At 42.7% G+C, this 20744-nt stretch overlaps 1 protein-coding gene across 15 annotated transcripts in view; it reads left to right on the top strand.

Moving 5' to 3' along the window:
* The window catches only part of MYCBP2 (MYC binding protein 2), a 291950-nt gene that overhangs the window by 40762 nt on the left and 230444 nt on the right, over positions 1-20744 (top strand). For all 15 annotated transcript variants that reach the window (XM_075852355.1, XM_075852367.1, XM_075852366.1 and 12 more), the window contains exons 2-4: positions 3664-3739; positions 14836-15051; positions 20141-20294. In XM_075852355.1, the coding sequence (XP_075708470.1) occupies positions 3664-3739; positions 14836-15051; positions 20141-20294 (446 nt within the window). The remainder of the gene's footprint in view (positions 1-3663; positions 3740-14835; positions 15052-20140; positions 20295-20744) is intronic.

Raw genomic sequence — 20744 nt, 5'->3', positions numbered from 1 at the left:
ACGTTTCAGTAAGGTCGTTTAGACCACTAGGGTGTAGAGTCTCAAGTTTAAAAATCCAGAAATTTTCTCTCTGTTTTAACCTATTAAACCTATTTGGCACATCCACTGGGATTTGTTCAATTGGTGTCACGACTATATTTTCAAAGTCACACTTGTGTTTAAGTGCACAGTGGCGGGACACACTGTGTTTAAGGAAACCCTGCTTAACATTAAAACGATGTTTATTAACCCGATTTCTCAGCGTTTCCGTCTTTTTTTATAAAACATCACGTATATTTCCCCTTCTATTTCTGATCTACCTCTAGTGTACGTAGGGTAGTTTAATAATACAAATATTTATTATTGTGTTTGCTTACAGCAATTTTCCTTTTTATTGCCATTGTTGCTTTTTATAAATGTTTTATTCTAAGTAACCGTATGATCTTTATGTGTTTCCCCTTTTTTTCAAATTCTTTTAGTGTTTTAAACATGTGTTTTTTCTGTTGGTTGTGTCTTTTAAAAGCTGCTTATGTAAGTTCTATTGTCTGACCTTTGACCCGCCCTTATTGGCGGTTCTTTTTTGTTTTGAATGTTAATTATTCCTCATGTACTGTGTATTTAAACGTGCGTGCATCGCACAATGTGTATTGGCCTGATGAAGACGCCGGTTCGGCGTCGAAACGCGTAGCCCTGTCTTACAATAAATATTAATTATTTATATCATTGCCTCGACATCATTAGCAGCGCCGGTGGTCCTTTTTTCCTGTATTTCCTATTATTATGCTACTCCATGGCCATTGCAATGTTGAATATTTGTGGTTTAACCACGACAGATTTTGAACGAACTAGAGGTCATTGACATCGTCTGATGTGGGGACACTTGGAGAACAACCTATTGAGATTACAGTCGGGCTTGGTTTTGGTGGGGCTTTCAATCAGAAAAATTAGCTGCAGCGCGTATTTCTTCCTTTTACTCTGGCAGCTAGATGACTAGAATAAAGGCAGATAGCTGTCCATCCCTGGTATTTGTGGTAAGGGTATATATACCCTAGATGTTTGGTATAGGTTAGCCTTTTTATTGCGCACCTTCGTATGAATTTTTGGTGTGTGTATACAGACCATAACAAGCTAAGCACATGGGAAGACCCTAGTAATAAATGTGCTCCTTCTCAGTCCTACGAGCGCTGGTTGCTAGGGGCTTGATTTGTTGCTAAGCTTGCTGTCTGGAAGGGTTCACGAAGGAGAGCGGGGATGCTCAGGTTCTTCTACTGTTAGACTGTATGATATTCTGAGAGATTTTTCTTCAAACGCCAGAAGCTATTTAACTAATTTGTTTCTAGACAAATGACATCACTGCAGGGAAATTGCAGCTAGATGTGGATGCAGCTTCCAATTTATGCAGCCTGTAATACAAGAATGAAAATGTATTTATGGCGGTGTTTTCCTTTGTACCATCCATACTCTTAAAGCATACCAGGCCTGTTTCAGTTATTTCTTTTAACACTATTAGGCCTGATTCACATGAGGGCTGCGCATCTCGGACGTGAAAAACTGCAGTTTTTCACGTCCGAGGTGCATCCGTTCTCAGCGCTGATGGACGCGATGTCACGCATCCCCCATAGTTGAGTCTATGGAGTGATGCGTGAAAAGATAGGACATGTCCTATTTTCGCACGGACTCTTCACACGGTCCGTTGAAACAGCGGCTGTGTGAACGGCCACATTGAATTACATAGGTCTATGTATGGAGAGTGACATCCGGGACTTCTCCAGTCCCGGAGTCTCCAGCCAGAGCGCTTCCGATGCTTTTGCAGGGGCTTCTCTAGTCACGCACTCCCCAAGCTTTTTTTTAAAAATCTCTGACAAATCTGTTAAGAGGAACTATTACGTGAAGACTTGTAAACTATAAGAGTAAGGCTTAATGCACAAGAATTTTTGGTGTGTTTCGACTTACGACTTAGTAATTACAGGTACGGACTGCTGCGTCAGCCTACCGGTTTTACGAGCCATGCTCCCATTATAAAGTATAGGAGCGCAGTCCGTAAAATGAGAAAATAGGACATTTCCTTTTTTTTTTCGGCATGTTTCTACGGCACAGACACCCTCCCGTAGACATACGAGAAGGTGTCCGTCGGCCATAGAAATGAATGGGAACGTAATTACGGGCGATTTTACGGTCGTGTGCATGGGGCCTAAGTTCATACGTGGCAGATTTGGTGCCAAAATTTCTGCGACTGAAAATCCATTCCATTCTTTTAAATGTGGTTGTTTTGTGCAGCATGTTCACAGATTTCTGCAGGCCCTGTTCTGATAAATGGAACGGATTTACAACTTTTGTAACAAAATCGACAGCGTTTGAACGTCTCCTAAGGGTGTAGTCACATTCAGCAGGTTTTGTTGCAGAAATTTTTGACGTCCCCCCCCCCCCTAATACTTAGGCCCCATGCACATGACCGTAAAAACTCCCGTAATTACGGGCCCGTAGACTACTATTGGCCACGGGTACCTCCCCGTATTCTTACGGGAAGGTGCCCGTGCCGTTGAAAAAGATAGAACATGTCCTATTTCAGGCCGTAATTACGGCACGGGCAGCCCATAGAAGTCTATGGGGCTCCCGTAATTACGGGTGACTACGTGTGTACACCAGTAATTACGGGAGCGTTGCTAGGCGACGTCGGTAAATAGTCACTGTCCATTGTGCTGAAAGAGTTAAACGATCGGCAGTAACGGTTTCAGCACTCTGGACAGTGACTACCGATCACAATATAGATAAAGCTGTAAAAGAAAAAAAAACGTTCATACTTACCAAGAACTCCCTGCTTCTTCCTCCAGTCCGGCCTCCTGGGATGATGTTACAGCCCATGTGACCGCTGCAGCCAATCACAGGCCAATCACTGGCTGCAGCAGTCACATGGACTGCCGTGTCATCCAGGGAGGTCGGACTGGATGTCAGGAGCGGAACGAGTCACCAAGACAACGGCTGGGTAAGTATGAATTTCTTTTACTTTTATTACGGAAAGGGCTGCCCCTTCTCTCTATCCTGCACTGATAGAGAGAAGGGGCTGCCGATTAGTGCAGTGCAATTTTGCAGCCAAAAACGTGCCCGTAAATACGGGTGGAATACAGGTGACACCGGACCCGTATTTACGCCAGTTTTTACGCGTGGACAAAAATACGGTCGTGTGCATAAGGCCTAAATCTGTTTTCTTAGACTCTGTTCACACTGGTGTCCTAATAAGAGCCATGTCGGCCTTGATTTGTCTTAATAAATCCTGACTGATCCCATTGACTTATAATGTGAACTGTAAGGTTTTCATTGGTGTTCCAGTATTATTTGACCGTAAGAATAGCTTCATAATTTGCTATTCTTTATGTCAAAAACGGAACCTCCGATGAAAAGGTAGTAACGCTAGTGTGAACATAGCTTTACAGTTTGTATATTGACATGACCTGAAAACAAATGCTGACAATAGTGTTGAAGGCAGTGCTTCTTTTGCACTAAACACATATCAATGTCTAAATGCAATATTACTAACATTTTCTGAAATATAGGCTTAAACTGGCTTGAAAAAAATGTTCCTAAATCACTTCCAGAATGTGACTTGCTGGTTTGTAATGGATGGAGCAATGTTTTCCTGTGTTTATTATGTGTTTTGTTCTTTAATTTTTTTTGTTTTCATTTTAGGAATAAGAAGATTCTTAGCAAGAAAAAACTAAAAAGGAAGCAAAAGACCAAATCAAAAGGGAAATTAAGAAGCAAGGTAAGAGTTTGATAATTTAGTTAATACTGAAGATTTAGATTTTTCCTAAATATATTGATTGTGTGAGCTTTAGTTAGAATATTTTTGTATTATTCATAAGAATGTATGGGTTAAGATTCTCCTCCTAAGTAGTCGTCTTCTGATCGTGGGGGCTCCCAGCATAGAGACCCCCCTTCCCCCATTAGAAAGTTAAAATCCTAGTTCTACTCGCCGCTACTCTTCTCTCCTCTGCCTCCCTCATCACTCCAGCGCCGCTCATACAACGACCTGACGCCAGGACCTTGTGTGATCCGTGCTAGAAGGATGAAGCCAGAGAAGAGAAACGGAGCGTTGAGATAAGTATGCGGTTTTTACACCGAATTCTCTAGACCTCCAGCTAGACTGCAACATACTAATCTCTACGTTCTCCAGTGCATCTCTGTGCTCTTTCTCACCGCGGCTGACACGGTAAGAGTGGAGCGAAGTTCTGTAAGGATGCGGGATACAGATGTCCAAGACACAAGCTGCGGGGATTACTCACTTGAGTACGATATGGGCGCCAGACTTGAGAAAGATGGGGTCACAATACATGTTATGGAGGAAAGCAGTGTGTGAGTAGGAGGGAAGGACTAGGTAGGATCAACTATGCTGGTGACTTCTGATTGTAGTCCACCAGATATCTGGCACATTGGATGAGACTGATGATCGGTCTGAGCAGTAACTTGGGTAGCTGGCGAGTGGTCATAGTTAAGTCCTACGACTGACTTCTCTGGTCACATTAGGGACCAAAAAGGGCAGAAGAAAACGTGAGGAGATTAGGCACAATACTGATGCATACTTGATAAGAACTACACAGAACAGTAACAAGAAAATGTCCGTAGTGCTTCTTTAGACTGGACCGAATTACTGTACTATGTTCTCAAGTGAATTACATGAATTTTGGGATATTGAGTTCATCTTAATACATTAATAAAATAATTTTGATGGAAAAATTTGTTTTGAACAACGACCTTGATTTCATTTGACATGACCCTTATGCTCCATGCCTCTGAGAGCGAGTAGGCGTTGTAAACAGAATATATCACACTTTTGGCAGAGAATTCAGAAGCTAATTAATCTATGACTTATGTGCAAACATTTGAAATTATGACAATTTCTGGTACCCAGCGTCTCGTCACGTACAATTCACAGATGGCATTGCTTGATTAGTTCGAAATAGAAAAGAGGTGAATTTTGATGCAACAATATTAACTGGCTAGATACGATGCACATTCTCCAGATACAGTAACTACAGTGTGTGTGTGTGTGTGTGTGTGTGTGTGTGTGTGTGTGTGTGTTTTAAATGACAGTTTACAGCGTAATCTCGTGAGATTATGTTTGCCTTGCTGAAAAGATTCAGAAGTGTCAGGATTCTGAATAGACCTCACGTCCTGGCTGGAGGGAATGTATATTCATTATCAGGACACTGCTGTAATGTTTGTCTCTGTGTATGTGGCTGCACATGGCGATAAAGCTATCTCTAGTGCAGTGTAAATGAATGGAGAGAAGTGCATGATGTTGATTGGTCAGCGTCATACACTCCTCTGTACAATTCCCACTTGGTCTAAAGTAAAAACACACACACGCGCGTGTGTGTGTGTGTGTGTGTGTGTGTGTGTGAGATATCCACATCCCGCAATAGGGTGTTATAGCGTTACAATAGGGACATGCATACCGCCAAATGAAAAACATATATATGTGTGTGTGTGTGTGTGTGTGTGTATGTATATGTGTATATATATATATATATATATATATGTATTGTATTAATTATATATTATACAATCAATTCTTTTAGGCTCCGATCAGTTTTTTAAAAATATTTATGTGGATAACTCATCCAAATCAGCGCCAAAAAACCCCCCTCGTTGGTTTCAATAAGAGGCGGTTTCTGCCTCAAACTCCATTGAAATCGTTGGGAAGCAAAAATAAAACGCGCCACTCTTTTGAAGTGTTTAGTTGGCACGGTTTTTGCATATGATTTAATGGGGGGTGGGAGGTAAAAAATGAACCCCGTCAAAAATGCTGTGATTTCAAAATCTATTTAAAAAAACCTGAAGGGTTTTTGAGGCAGGTTTTTCTTCCCGACAAACTGAACACTGCCGTATTGTAATTTCAGTGTTTCAAGTGGTAGACTTAATACATGAAGCGGAACCTCACACAGAATTAGCAACGTACAGCACAGTTCTGTGTTGAGCTCTGTTTTTTTAGGCTGCAATGCAGACGCTCATGTGTGCCACAATTAATGCGTTCCAAGAGCCATGTCTAGCAAGCCCCTTTAACCCCTTCGCGCTCAGGTCAGTAATAGTACGTCCTGCTAAGTAGAACGTTCGCGCTCAGGTCAGTACTATTACTGACCTGAGTAAACACGGCGCCATTTAATCCCGGCGCGTGCTTGAGCTGTGATAACTGCTGTTTCTGACAGCAGGCTATCACAGCTTAGTGTGCAGGGACCGATCGCGGTGGTCCCCGCCGATTAACCCCTTAGAAGCCGCGTTCAATAGCGATCGCGGCTTCTTAGGGGTTAAGCTGCCATCGCCGGCCTGCTACACGATAGCGGGTCGTGATGGCTACTATGGCAACCAGAATCCTAACAATGGACTCTGGCTATGCCATCGACGGAAGCCTAATGGGTCCTGACAAAGTCAGGACCCACTATGCTTGCTGTCAGCGAACAGCTGACAGCTCTAATACACTGCACTACGTATGTAGTGCAGTGTATTAGAATAGCGATCAGAGCCTCCTGCTCTCATGTCCCCTAGTGGGACAAAGTAAAAAAAGTGTGAAAAAGTAAAAAAAAAGTTGTGTAAAAATAAGAAAATAAAAGATTTAAAAGTAATAAAAGTAAAAGTCCCCCTTTTTCCCTTATCAGTTCTTTATTAATAAAAATATATAAATAAACAAATAAACTATACATAATTGGTATCGCCGCGTCCGTAACGTCCTGAACTACAAAACGATGTCATTATTTATCCCGCACGGTGAACGCCGTAAGAGAAAATAATAATAAACCGTACCACAATCACAATTGTTTGGTCACTTCACCTCCCAAAAAATGGAATGAAAAGAGATCAAAAAGTCGCATGTACCGAAAAATGGTACTGATCGAAACTACAGTTCGTTACGCAAAAAATAAGTCTTTGCACGGCTTTCCTGATGGAAAAATAAAAACGTTCTGGCTCTTAGAATAAGGTAACACAAAAAGTGAATGATTGTTTACAAAACGTATTTTATTGTGCAAACGCCATAAGACATAAAATAAAACTATAAACATCTGGTATCGCCGTTATCGTATCGCCCCGCAGAATAAAGTGAATGTCATTTATAGCGCACGGTGAACGCTGTAAAAAAAATTGAATAAAAAACAATAGTAAAATTGCTGTTTTTTTAGTCACCACGCCACCTAAAAATAGAATAAAAACTGATCAAAAAGTCGCATGCACCCCAAGAAAACTACAATGGATTCCTCAAGGTCTCTAGTTTCCAAAAAGGGGTCACTTTTGGGGGGTTTCCACTGTTTTAGCACCTCAAGACCTCTTCAAACCTGACATGGTGCCTAATAAATTAAATTAAATTAATTAAATGTCACCTCCACTTTGCTCTAAATTCCTGTGAAACACCTAAAGGGTTAATAAACTTTTTAAATGCTGTTGTGAATACTTTGAGGGGTCTAGTTTCTGAAATGGGGTGTTTGATAGGGGTGTCTAATATATGGGCCCCTCAAAGCAACTTCAGAACTGAGCTGGAAACTAAAGAATAAAATAAAAATGAGGCAATACTTTGCTTCTTACATTATACTCATAATGAGCCGTGCCCACCCCGAGATGACCCCAGTTTTGATCGTTTGTATAAACGGAGACCCCTATTAGACCATTTCAGTGCCCGGTTTTCCCAGCATTCACCCCCGAGAAGTGTATTTCTATAGATGAATCCCTGGTACATTTGAAAGTGAGGCTTCAATTCCGACAGTACCTGCCGGGTAGGAGGGCAAGGTATGGTGTGAAGATGTATAAGCTGTGCGAGAGTGCATCAGGGTATACCTACAAATTTAGGATATATAAAGGGAAGGACACCAGTACTCAGCCCCCAGAATGCCCCCCCTTACTGGGAGTTAATACAAAAATTGTGTGGGATTTGGTGCACCCACTGCTGGACCAGGGTTACCACCTCTACCTGGATCATTTCTATACCAGCGTCCCTCTCTTCAAGTGCCTCGCTTCCAGAAGTCCTGCGGCATGCGGCACTGCTAGAAGAAATCTGAGAGGCCTCCCTAAGACTCTGCAGGGCAAACGCTCAGAAGGGGTGAGAGCAGGGCACAATCTAGCAGCAACATATTGTGTGTCAAGTACAAGACCAGGGAGATGCCACACCAGTACCCATGTACCTGTACGAGGTACCAGTACAGAGACCCCCAAACCAGACTGCATCCTGGACTACAATAGGTACATGGGAGGGGTGGACTTGTCAGATCAAGTCCTGAAGCCTTACAGTACTTCTGGAAGCGGGGCCACAGGCATCGTACCAGGGCAACACTTTTTAGGAGAAGTTCCCCAAACTGGCAAGAAGGGAAAAAGTCAAGAGGTGCAGAGTCTGCTATAAGAGGGGGATAAGGAAGGACACAATATATCAATGTCACGCGTGTCCCGAAAAACCAGAGCTCTGTATGAAAGAGTGTTTTAAAATTTATCATCCATCCCTTTATTTTTAATTTACCCCAGTTTTACTCGCTCTGATCCACTTCGCACAGCTTACCCCTCCTCATCTTTCCCCTCTGAGCCCTGCTGTGTGCCCAGGCAGCTGATAACAGCCACATGTAGGGTATTGCCAACTGTACTGGTACCTTAGGGGCTTCTGCGTACAAGACTTAGCACCAGAAAAGCTCCAGTAGGCCAAATGGTGGTCCTTTCCTTCTGAGTCCTGCCGTGTGCCCAGGCAGCTAATAACAGCCACATGTAGGGTATTGCCGTATCCGGGAGAGCCCACATTACAGTTTATGGGGTGTATGTCTCCGGTGGCACATGCTGGGCACAATATATCGGACACTGACATGGCATATATATATAGAAAATTGCAAATTCACTCTGCACCATCTGCTGCGCATTATCTTTTACACAATACCTGTGGGGTCAAAATGCTCACTACACCTCTAGATGAATTCCTTAAGGGGTGTCGTTTTTAAAACGGGGTCACTTCTCGGGGGTTTCAACTGTACTGATACCTCAGGGGCTTCTGCACACACGACTTAGCACCAGAAAATTCCCAGTAGGCCACATGGTGGTCCTTTCCTTCTGAGCCCTCCCATGGGCCCAAACGGCAGTTTATCACCACAAATAGGGTATTTCCACACTCAGGACAAATTGGGCAACAAAATGCGGTATTTTATTCCTTGTGAAAATAAGAAATTTTGAGCCAAAACTACCTCTTATTGGAAAAAATAAAATTTTTTTTAATTCACAGCCCAATTCAAATAAATTCTGTGAAAAAACTGTGGGGTCTAAATGGTCACAACACCCATAAATAAATTCTTTGAGGGGTGTAGTTTCCAAAATGGGGTGACTTCTGGTGGGTTTCCATTGCTTTGATACCTTTGGGGCTCTGCAAATGCGACATGGCACCCGAAAACCAATCCAGCAAAATCTGGGCTCCAAAGAACACATAGCGCTCCTTTCCTTCTGAGGCCTCCTATGGGCCCAAACGGCAGTTTATCACCACAAATGGGGTATTGCCGCACTCAGGACAAATTGGGCAACAAAATGGGGCATTTTGTTCCCTGTGAAAATAAGAAATTCTGATCAAAAATGACATCTTATTGGAAAAATTGTCATTCTTTTAATTTCACAGCCCAATTCAAATACGCGCTGTGAAAAAACTACGGAGTCAAAATGGTAACAATAACCATAAATTAATTCCTTGAGGGGTGCAGTTTCCAAAATGGGGTCAGTTTTGGGGGATTCCTACTGTTTTGGCATCAACACCTCTCCAAACCTGGCATGCTGCCTAAAATATATGCTAATAAAAAAGCACCACCAAAATGCACTAGGTGCTTCTTTGCTTCTGGGGCTTGTGTTTTAATCCACGAGCGCAGTAGAGCCACATGTGGGACATTTCTAAAAACTGCAGAATCTGGACAATACATATTTAGTTGTGTTTCTCTGATAAAACCTTCTTTGTTACAGAAAAAAAATAGAATAAAATTTGAAATTCAGAAAGAAAAACGAAATTTGCAAATTTCACCTCCACATTACTTTAATTCCTGTGAAATGCCTGAAGGGTTAAAAAACTTTCTAAATGCTGTTTTGAATACTTTGAGGGGTCTCGTTTTTAAAATGGGGTGCTTTATGGCGGTTTCTAATACATAGGCCCCTCAAAGCCACTTCAGAACTGAACAGGTACCTTAAAAAAAAGGCTTTTGAAATTTTCTTAATATGAGAAATTGCTGTTTATGTTCTAAGCCTTGTAACGTCCAAGAAAAATAAAATAATGTTCAAAAAACGATGCCAATCTAAAGTAGACATATGGGAAATGTGAACTAGTAACTATTTTGGGTGGTATAAGCGTCTGTTTTTCAAGCAGATGCATTTAAATTCTGAAAAATGCTATTTTTTCTAAATTTTCTCTAAATTTTGCAATTTTTCTCAAATAAAGACTGAATATATCGACCAAATTTTACCACGAACATGAAGCCCAATGTGTCACGAGAAAACAATCTCAGAATCGCTTGGATAGGTTTAAGCATTCCGACGTTATTACCACATAAAGTGAAATATGTCAGATTTGAAAAATGGGCTCTGAGCCTTAAGGCCCAAACTAGGCTGCGTCCTTAAGGGGTTAAAGGGAACCGGTCACCAGCATTTCACCTATTAAACCAGCAATACCTGGTGGTAGTGGGGGGAAAAATAATTTCTATAATTGTCTTGTTAGTCGGCTCTGTAGCTTTAGTATTCAGTTTTCTAGTGTTCCCGCACCGTATGCTAATAAGCATAAGAGTCAAATCTTCGTTTGAAAAGTCATATCACCATTCCTCAAGTTTACCCCGCCTCCTTACTTTTGATTGACAGCTCCTCGCCTTCCCCAGCACACATGAAATCCCGCGCTTTGATTTCCTCTTCTTGTGTGTGCGCAGAAAGGGACAGCGGATTATTACGATAAAAGGCGTGAAATGTTTGCAGACCATTATTTACAGTCGGAGGAGGAGTTTAGGAGAGGGGATAACGGCAATTAACTTTTTCTAGCAGCGGCCAGTGAGGGATAAGAAAAGTTCCATAGGTGAAATGCTGGTGACAGGTTCCCTTTAAGGGTATAGTTCACACAGAGGTGTTTGCAAAAAACGGTCATTTCACAATCTGCCTGACAGAGTTTTCTTGTGACGTCTTTTGCTGTAGTTTTTGTTTTTTTAAATACTGGGCCTAACTCTGAAGACCACTGGTGTCTATTGAAATTGACAGGCGTCCATTGTTTTTTTTTTTAAAGGTAGATATAAAAAGCTCCTATTCTCTACGACGCAGCATCAACCAGTCTTTTCACCCTTAACAGCAATGTTCGCACTAAATATTTTTTAACAGCGTAAAAATACGGCCCTTATCTTTTTGACAGGGCTGTGGAATCGGTAAGCCAAACTTCGACTCACGCCTCTATTTTTCCACTCTCCGACTCCTTTATATACTCGTGTATATTAAGCACGGTTGTCTACTCGCTGTGTATAAATGGATCTGTAGTTAGTCCTGTTTTAAGAGCTGGGTGAGCAGTGTTTCTGCTATATTAAATACTTGCTTTAAAATGGTCTTCCTGTTCTCTCTAGCAGTTCTGGGGTGACTACAGGCAAGCCTAGTCAGTGCCACTTTAACCATAGGGCAAATGGTTCACCTGGCCCGGCACCATTTACAACAGTCTTGCATCCTTTGGCAGTATCCGGTCGTTCTGAGCCCAGCGCTGACACGGTTTAGCTACGCCACGCCAGCAGAGTTGATTTGGCTGGGTGACGGGGAGGGAAGGGGGGATGGGGATATAGTAGGAGACTGCGTGATACGTACAGGACACGACAGCCCTCAGTGCAGCCTCATCACTGAACAAATACAATATTAACCCTGAGCGCTCCAGTCTGTTCAGGAAGGGGATTGGTCACATTCAAGTTGTACACTGGGCCTACTTAAGTGTTAAAACGCTTCTGTTCCCAGTTGTGAACTCCCTCCTGTGGTCTAGATTGGAGGAACTTCACTACTAAGCATGTGCAGCACGGACTCAGACTCTTTAAGAAAGGGCATTAGAGCATATGAGGATACTTAGTCTAAGGCTACATGCACACGACCGTTTGTATTTTGCAGTCTGTAAGCAATGGACCTGTTGTCCGTTTTGTGTTATCCGTATGTGCTCCGCATCTGTTCCGTATGTCCGTGTGTTTCACGTCGCCATAGATGAACGGACGAGACTGAGCTGCAAACACGGACAAGAAAAGGACCTGCTCTGAGTTGTATGGCCTGGTACCACAGCCCCCACACGAATCCGTGAAAAACACAGTAGTGGGAATGGGGCCATAGAAATGAATGGGTCAGTGTGCTACCCGCTAAAAGAAACAGATAGCACACTGACTGAAATATAGTGTGCATGTAGCCTGGGAGTACCCACACATGGCACATTTGTTGCGGAGGTTCCGCAGCATTTCTGCATCAAAATACATTGAATTTTGCTGTGGATTTCACCCTTTCTACATTGAAAAATGTGAAATCCACAATGAACGTTTAGAATAGAATAAGCATGCTGCGGATTTTATTTTCAAATCCGCAGCATGCTCTGTTTTTCGAACGATAAATGTTCATCAGCATGTGGATGTTTTTATTTCTTTTTTAATTATCCACTTGCCCGCAACAGTCTTCCACTGCAGATTTTCTGCCCGTAACTCTGCAATGGGCCTATGGGAGAGGAGGGGTGATAAGTAAATTTCTTTATATAGGTAATATTCTATGAAGGTAAATATGCGACAAGCTATGCATTTAATTATTACAATATTAGTAATGTATTATATTTTTATTTTGAAGCTGGAGATAAGGGCAGTACATTTCTTCCTAATCTACCCAAAGCCGATCCGGACTCCACAGCTCTCCTTTTAAAGGGAACCTGTCACCAGCGTTTCACCAATTGAACTCTACTCACCCCTCGCTGGCCGCTGTTGTCAAAAGTTCATTGCCGTTATCCCCTCTCCTAAACTCCTCCTCTGACCGTAAATAACGGTCTGCAAACATCTTGCGCCTTTTATGCTAATAATCCGGCAGTCTCGTTCGTTCCTTTTCCTATGTTCGCTCGCCGCCGAAAGCTGGCCCGCTCTGAGTTCTGAAGTCTCGTCTGAGAACGCGCATGCGCCCATCATGTATGGTCTGGCACCCTTCCCTGCTTCGTCCAGGCCTCAAATCTAGTTACTGCGCATGCGCCGCTATGGTATCTTAAGGGGCAAACGCACCAGAACAGGACATGCGAGCGCGGGGTTTCGTGTGTCTTGGGTGGATGTGAGGAGCTGTCCATCAAAAGTAAGGAGGCAGGGTGAACTCGGAAAGGCTTGAGAAATGAAGCTATGACTTCTGCTCATTAGCATATGGCGCGGGAACACTAAAAAATGGAATACTAGAGGTACAGAGCCTTCAGTTATAGGTTACATTAAAATGATTTTTCACCCACTTCCACCGGGTATTGCTGGTTTAATAGGTGAAATGCTGGTGACTGGTTCCCTTTTAAGCAGTATTTTTAGGCGGCGGAGTGCATAATTTGTTCTATTTAATATTCCATAGACGAATGTGATGTTCAAACTCCCTCTATGCGGGGAAGCATTTGGCTAGTTGCTGGATTCCCATTCCCAAATTTTGCTTTCTAGGTGAGCCGTAGTCATGACATGTGACAGTCTTGACTGCTTTTCTTTAAAATCTAAGCCCCAAATTCCAAAACTTTGTTTCTCGGACACTAACCAATCGACTGCTTGTCATCTCGTCAGTTAATGGCAAATGGCTGCGTGGAAAATATTGCTTTTCATTGGCTGAACTATACCATTTAAGACTTCAGACCTTGAAACCATCTTAGGGTAAATTCACACGCAGCGTAAATACTGCAGATTTTCCGCAATGGATTTTGTTGTGGAAAGTCTGCAGCATAATATAGTAGCAGCAGAGTGGATGAGATCTGAACAAATCTTATCCACATGCTCCATAAATGAGCGGAAAAACGCTCAAATTGACCTGCGGTGTCGTTTTTTTAATCCACTTCGTGTCCGTTGTATTTACGTCATGGCTGCTTTTTTGTTGCGTGTTTTCTCCTTTGAATTCAATGGGAGGTAAAACCCACAACAGATAGCAGATGTTGCGTTTTTTTGCGTCGTATTCCGCTGCAGAAAATGCAACTCTGAAAAATAAAATCTTATACTTGCCCAGAATTCTGTGCTTCTTTTTCCAGCCCGGCCTCCTGGTATGACTTTTCTTCCCATGTGACTGCTGCAGGGGTCACATGGGATAAAATGTCATCCCAGGAGGCCGGGCTGCAGGACGTCAGAGGTTTAAGTATGGGCTTTCTTTAATTTTTATTATACATCCAGTTTCCTGCAGCGGACATTGCGGCTGAAAAACTGCACCACCTTTTGAGGTTTTTCAGCCAGAATTCCCAGCAGCGCCCAGGACGGATACGCTGTGTGCTTTTACGCTACGTATCTGCGCTGTGTGAACGTAACCTAGGGTGGATTCACACGCAGCAGATTTTATTGCAGAAACTTCTGCGACTGAAAATCCGTTCAATTCATCTGAATGGAACTTGCAGAAATTCTGCACATTTTCTACAGATTTTCAGTCACAGAAATTTCTGCAACAAATTCTGCTGTGTGAATCCCCCCCCCCCCCCCCCTATTGGACCCCCAGATCCTAAAGCAAAATATAGATCCCCAAATTATTTAAACATACCCCAGACCACAAAAGTTGATTACAGCCTCTAATGGGAAAAAGTGATACTTACCGTGTATGTAATTATTTTGTATGCTATCTATCTAATTAATCTATCTATGTAATCTTTTTTTTTATTAGGAGATTAAATGTATTCTTATTTGGTTACAGGCTGACAACCTGGAAAATGCTCTCTTCATACCAGACCTCAAACTCCACAGCAACCCTTCAGCATTCAATGTTTATAGCAATGTTCGTCACTGTGTCCTGGAGTGGCAGAGAAAGGAAACCTCCCTTATGTTGTCCTCTAAGAATTCAGTACAGAGTGGGGAGTCTGAAAGTGATGAAGAGGAGGAATCCAAAGATCCGCCAGTTAAGCTTCCAAAGGCAAGTGCTCGCAACATTGTGTCCTTAACTGTTTGTTGTTGGATTGTGAGCAGTTCTTGGTTAAAGTGGTTGTCCCAGAATCCTAAATTATTACCTTATCCACAGGATATGTGATCATTTACTGTTCGCTGGGACCCCACTTATGAGAATGGTGTGTTCGAACCCCCAGATCCACCTCACTGCCTTCCCCCCGCAGTAAGGGTATGTTCACATGGTGTTTTCAGACGTAATTCGGACGTTTTACGCCTCGAATTACACCTGAAAAAACGGCTCCATTACGCCTACATACATCTGTCCATTGCTTGCAATGGGAATTACGATGTTCTGTTCCCACGAGGTGCATGTCACTTCTTGGGACGTTTTTGGAGCCGTTTTTCATTGACGCCATTGAAAAACCACTCCAATAACGTCCGTAAAATATGCCTCGAAAAATGTGAGTTGCTACAAAAACGTCTGATAATCTGGAGCGGTTTTCGCCTGAAATCAGCTCTGTGTTTTCAGACATTTTTGGTCACTGCGTGTGAACATACCCGAAGGAGGAACTTGACGGGAGCAGCAGTCGAGCATTCTTCCGGCGCTTAATTCAATGTCTAGGAGTATGACCACAACAGCCAAGCGCTGTACTTGACTGTTTCGGTCATTCCCATAGACTTTGAATGGAGCGGCAGAGCCCATGCTCAGCACTTTCAATGTACTCTTCACTGCAGTCGAACAGTGAGGAGGAACAGAAGGTTTGGGACCTCCGTTTTCCCTATCGGTTGGGATCCAATCAGTGATAACCCCAGCTATCAGAAAATGATCACCCAATGGCGCTGTTACTGGCCGTTTAGTTAAATGCCGCAGTCAATAGCGACCGCGGCATTCATAGGGGTCTTCCCATGAAGGACATTTATGACATATCTACTGGATATGTCAGATGGATGCGGGTCCCACCTCTGGGACCCGCATCGATCTCTAGAACGGGGTCCCATAAACCCCGTTCTAGCTTTTTGTGCTCACTTCCTGGCCACTTCCTGATCACATGGTCGGGAGTTACGGAAACAGCGTATCTTGCTGAGGCAGCGTGAGCACAAAAAGCTAGAACTGGGTTTATGGGACCCCGTTCTAGAGATCGATGCGGGTCCCAGAGGTGGGACCCGCATCTCTCTGACATTTTATGACCTATCCTGTGGATATGTCCTAAATATGTCTGATGGGAAACCCCCTTTAATAGAGAAGATTGCTTGTTCTGCACTCAATCCCTTAGTGAACTGGTCATTGTATTATTTGTATTCTTTTTTTTTTTTTCTCTTTTTACCACTGTTAAGATATATTTACATATCTCGCTCAAACGTTTTTTTGCTGTGCTTTCATACAGCTAGTGTTGAGTGTGGTTGTTTTTTTTTTACATTGGAGCCTATGGGTAACGGATGCCACTTTATTGCATCCGACATATATACGTATATGTTGAACATATACTTTGGGGGGCTTTCCCAGGGCAGGATCAGGTAACACCCTGCCCAGGGATTCCGTCCTGGTGAAACTCCTGTCTCTGTTCATTATTGACAGTGAGTTTCGGCCAGGGTGCTTCTGACGATGAGAGGAAAAGACATGATGTGAAGGGGGCCTCCCCGGAATTTTTTAATTAAAATGTAACTGAATACAATTTTCATAATTAGTAAAGTTGATTGACATACTAAGATCATAACATACCAGGGACGTTTTAAGGCTATGTCCACTGTCGCAAATTACTGTTTTCTTTTTTTACCTATGCGTCTTCATGGTAACAATGTAGTCTGCTTCTGCCGTCTTACTCCCTTTTATCTTTTATACCTAGTGAATGTATGAAGGGGACAAATGGAAGGGGTTGTGACTGCAGGATCAGACTACACCGTTCGTTGTCTGTTATGGAGACGCATAGGTCTGATTTGGGGTCGTAGAAACAAATCTATAAGGCTTTTTTAATCAAGGCCTATAACGAAGTATCTGCATTTTTCATTTTGGATGCATTAGAGCAATAATAAAAAATACATTGTGAAAGACATAAATATGAATGTGAATAAACATGAATATTTTTTACTCTGGCATCACTGAGTTTTCTGCAGCTATTGGCTTAAACTGCACCATTCTGTCCGCCTCAGCATTCACTCTGCACATAATACTGAGAACTTTCTGATCCCTTTCAGATAATTCCCCTAGTTTTCTGGTGCAAGTGCATCTATATTGGAGCAGAGAAGGGATGCATCGAAACTTCGATATCGTGCACCCTCAAACGGTTCGATACCGTGATTTCATGTATATCGATACCAAGCTGTGTTTCCGCGCTGCACTAATGATTGCCGGCACTGAAGACAGATCATGGCGGGCGCACTGCAAAACACTCCCATGTTTTGTCTTCAGTTCCTGCGCTCACTATTGCAGCGCCGGCTGCATCACCTCATGCAGTCCCCGTACGCACTTGTTGTCAGGAGCGGGGCAATGGCTGTATTACACAGCCGCAGCCCTGCTCTAATGGCGGAGATGAGAGAAACCTCTGCCGCTATTCCCCTGAATGTTGCAATCAAAGCTGACCGCAGCATTCAAGGGGTAAATGAGAAGGGGGATGCCCCTTGGATTGCATCACAGGGAATCCCTGTGACTCTTCCCTGTAACGCGATTGAGGGACATAACATACATGGGCAGACAGCCCAGGGTCCATTGAAGGAACCCCGGGCTGTCCTACCATATTTCCTGTAAGAGCATACGTATGTCCTAACAACTAATGTACTGGGATATAGATATATGCCAGTGCATTAAAGTTTAAAAATAAAAAAGTAAAAACAAAGTAAGGCCCCATGCACACGACCGTAAAAAACCTCAGTTTTTGCGGACTGCAATTGCGGTCCGCAAAAATGGACCCATTCACTTTCATTGAACACGGACACCTTTCCGTAGCGCTACGGATGGGTGTCCATGCCGTGGAAATGTTCCGGGAATTTTGCATTTTGCGGGCCGTGTTCCCATACTTTGTATGGGAGCACGGCCCGAAAATGCGGCTGTCAGTCGGCGGCCGGCCGTGATTGCAGGCACGGTCGTGTGCATGGGGCCTAACGTTAAATAAAAAAAAATACACACACACACATTTTTTACAATAAACATTAAAATAAGTCTCAATACATAAAATATACACATTCGGTATTGGCGCGGCCGTAATAACCTGCACAACACCTTTTTTTGCATCATTTATGATGTGTACGCTATAAAATGTATGCTAATAAAATTAAGTCTTTAACAGTAATTAACCCCATCATTTACCTTATTCATTAACCCAATGTTGTCCATTGACTGAGAAACATGATGGGGTTAATTACTATTGTGAGACACATTCAAAATTCATCAAACCACGTTCCTCACATCAGAAAATGGAAGAACTTTTTATTATTTTTTTATTATTACTGTTGGCAAAGTATTGTTTTGGTATCGAAAATCGCAATACTAAACAAAGTATCGGTATTGAAGTCCAAATTCTGGTATCGTGACATCCCTAGAGCAGAGAGCTCTTAATATAACCAAAATGATGTGCTTGGGAGCAGAAAGTCTGTGTGGGGAAGCTTCATTCAGGAGCTGCAGGTCACTGATGTCACAGAGGGGGACATAGTTTTTGCAACTTTTCCTGTACATCTTTTAACATGCAGCAGTTTGCTTATGGTCTGTGGTGTAAATAATCTCTAATATACGAAGCACCTTAGAAACCTGCATTTAAAGGTCCTGAGTGAAAGAATGACGTCTGTTTAACCATTTGTGAAAATTTTCCTAAGAACGGCATGCAGTGCTGACAGCCATGATTTCAGCTGTGTCATTTCTATGAACTATGCAGTAGTTTTGTTAAACTTATGGTTTATTAGTAGCAGCGCACCGTGAGCCTGGCGTATTCTTGAGCTGCCGGATAGCTGCACAACCACCACTGATTCACAGCTTATATACTGTGCATAGAGAGAGAGCTGTCAATCAGCAGCGGGGGAGCCTGAAGCGCACGGTTACGTCAGAATACACGTTCACAGCGCTTGCAGCTGGTAAGATATTAGTTTACCAAAACGACTGCATATTTACACACAAATGACAAACTGCTGAAATCAGCATTTCTGCCACAACTTCATGCTTCTCTCATAGGTCATCAGTTGTCCGGTCGTGGACAACCCCTTTAATAATGCACTCTATCAACCGGATAGGTCATCAGTCTGATTGTTGGTAGTCCGACACCTGGCCCTCGCACCGATCAGCTGCCCCCGGGCGCAGGATGTTTTTGAATGGTATGCAGTAGTTGGAAGCAGATGGCTCCTGTCACGGAATAGGGACAGAGCTGCAGTTCTGCAGAATGGCCACTATGCAGTGCTCGGAACCATCTTCCCGGTTCAACTACTGCATACTGTTCAAAACATTCGGAGGTGGCGGGAACAGCTGATGGGTCTGGTTGTCTGACCCGCACAGATCATATACTGATGACCTATCTTGTGGATAGGTCATCAGTTGTCCGGTCGTGGGCAACGTCTTTAAGTAGATGACTACTGAATTTCTTTCAAAGACTATTTACATGTGGATTAAATTAACATCCACTTACAAATGCATGCGAGAGAATTGTAAATCATTCATTTAAATGTATTTTTGTAAACCCCCAGCCCCCCCCCCCCCAACGGTTTAACTTTTTTTTTCTTCTATAAATAAGTATGTTGATGAGTACTAAAGTATACAGTAGCTCGTGCTCTGTAGGTTTGAGTATGTGAGGCTAGGTTCACATCACATTTGTCCATCCTGTTGAAATGTCTGCTTTGGTTTTCTCAAAAACTGATCCGTTAACAGGGCCATGCTTTCAATTGGTCCTCCTTTCATGGCAAAAAGTTTCCGTTTTGACTTGTTTCTGTCAAGATCTGTGTGTGTGTGGATAAATAAGTCCGACTAACAGACTGTATTGTCTGTCCTGTTGAACAACTGGATTCGGGTGGATCAATTTTGTTTTTGTTTGGACATCAGTTTACTTTTGTAATAATAAAAATTAAAAAAAACAGGACAGTTTAACGGGATGCTAAAAACTGATATGAACTTCGCCTAAGCACTATATTCTTTCCTTCTCCAGATTATTGAAATTGGTTTGTGCGAAGTTTTTGAGTTGATAAAAGAAACCCGATTTTCTCACCCGTCACTGTGTTTGAGGAGCTTGCAAGCACTACTCAATATTCTACAGGGTCAGCAACCAGAGGGGCTTCAGTCTGAACCCCCAGAAGTGTTAGGTAAGACAAATATGTGACTCTTTTAGATGAATGACATTGACTTTTTTTTTGTTATAGCATTCACCAGCATCGAAGGATAGAGTGCGCTATTGATTCCGTAAAAAAAACGGAGACTTGACGGAATGGTAACAAACGGAAACCATTAGCAATGTTTCCGTCACCATTGATATCAATGGTGATGCACACGGACGCTAAGGTTTTAGTTTGCCTTTCCGTTGAGGGGTTCTCCAGACGGCTTTCCGTTGAGGGGTACCATCGAAGGTTTCCAACGCTAATATGAACAGGCCCTTAGGCACGTTTTTGTTTTTGTTTTTTTGAGCTGATTACGGACCCATTCATTTCTATTGCCCGTGGACACCTTCCTGTACTTTATAATGGGAACGAAGCTCACAAATGCGGGTGACTGTTACAGGACATGCTTAAATACTTAAAACATCTGTTGTATTTACA

The sequence above is a fragment of the Rhinoderma darwinii genome, chromosome 2, assembly GCF_050947455.1.
Source record: "Rhinoderma darwinii isolate aRhiDar2 chromosome 2, aRhiDar2.hap1, whole genome shotgun sequence".
Taxonomy (NCBI): domain Eukaryota; kingdom Metazoa; phylum Chordata; class Amphibia; order Anura; family Rhinodermatidae; genus Rhinoderma; species Rhinoderma darwinii.
Note: the sequence above shows the minus strand (reverse complement) of the source record. Positions and strands in the feature narration are given on the sequence as shown.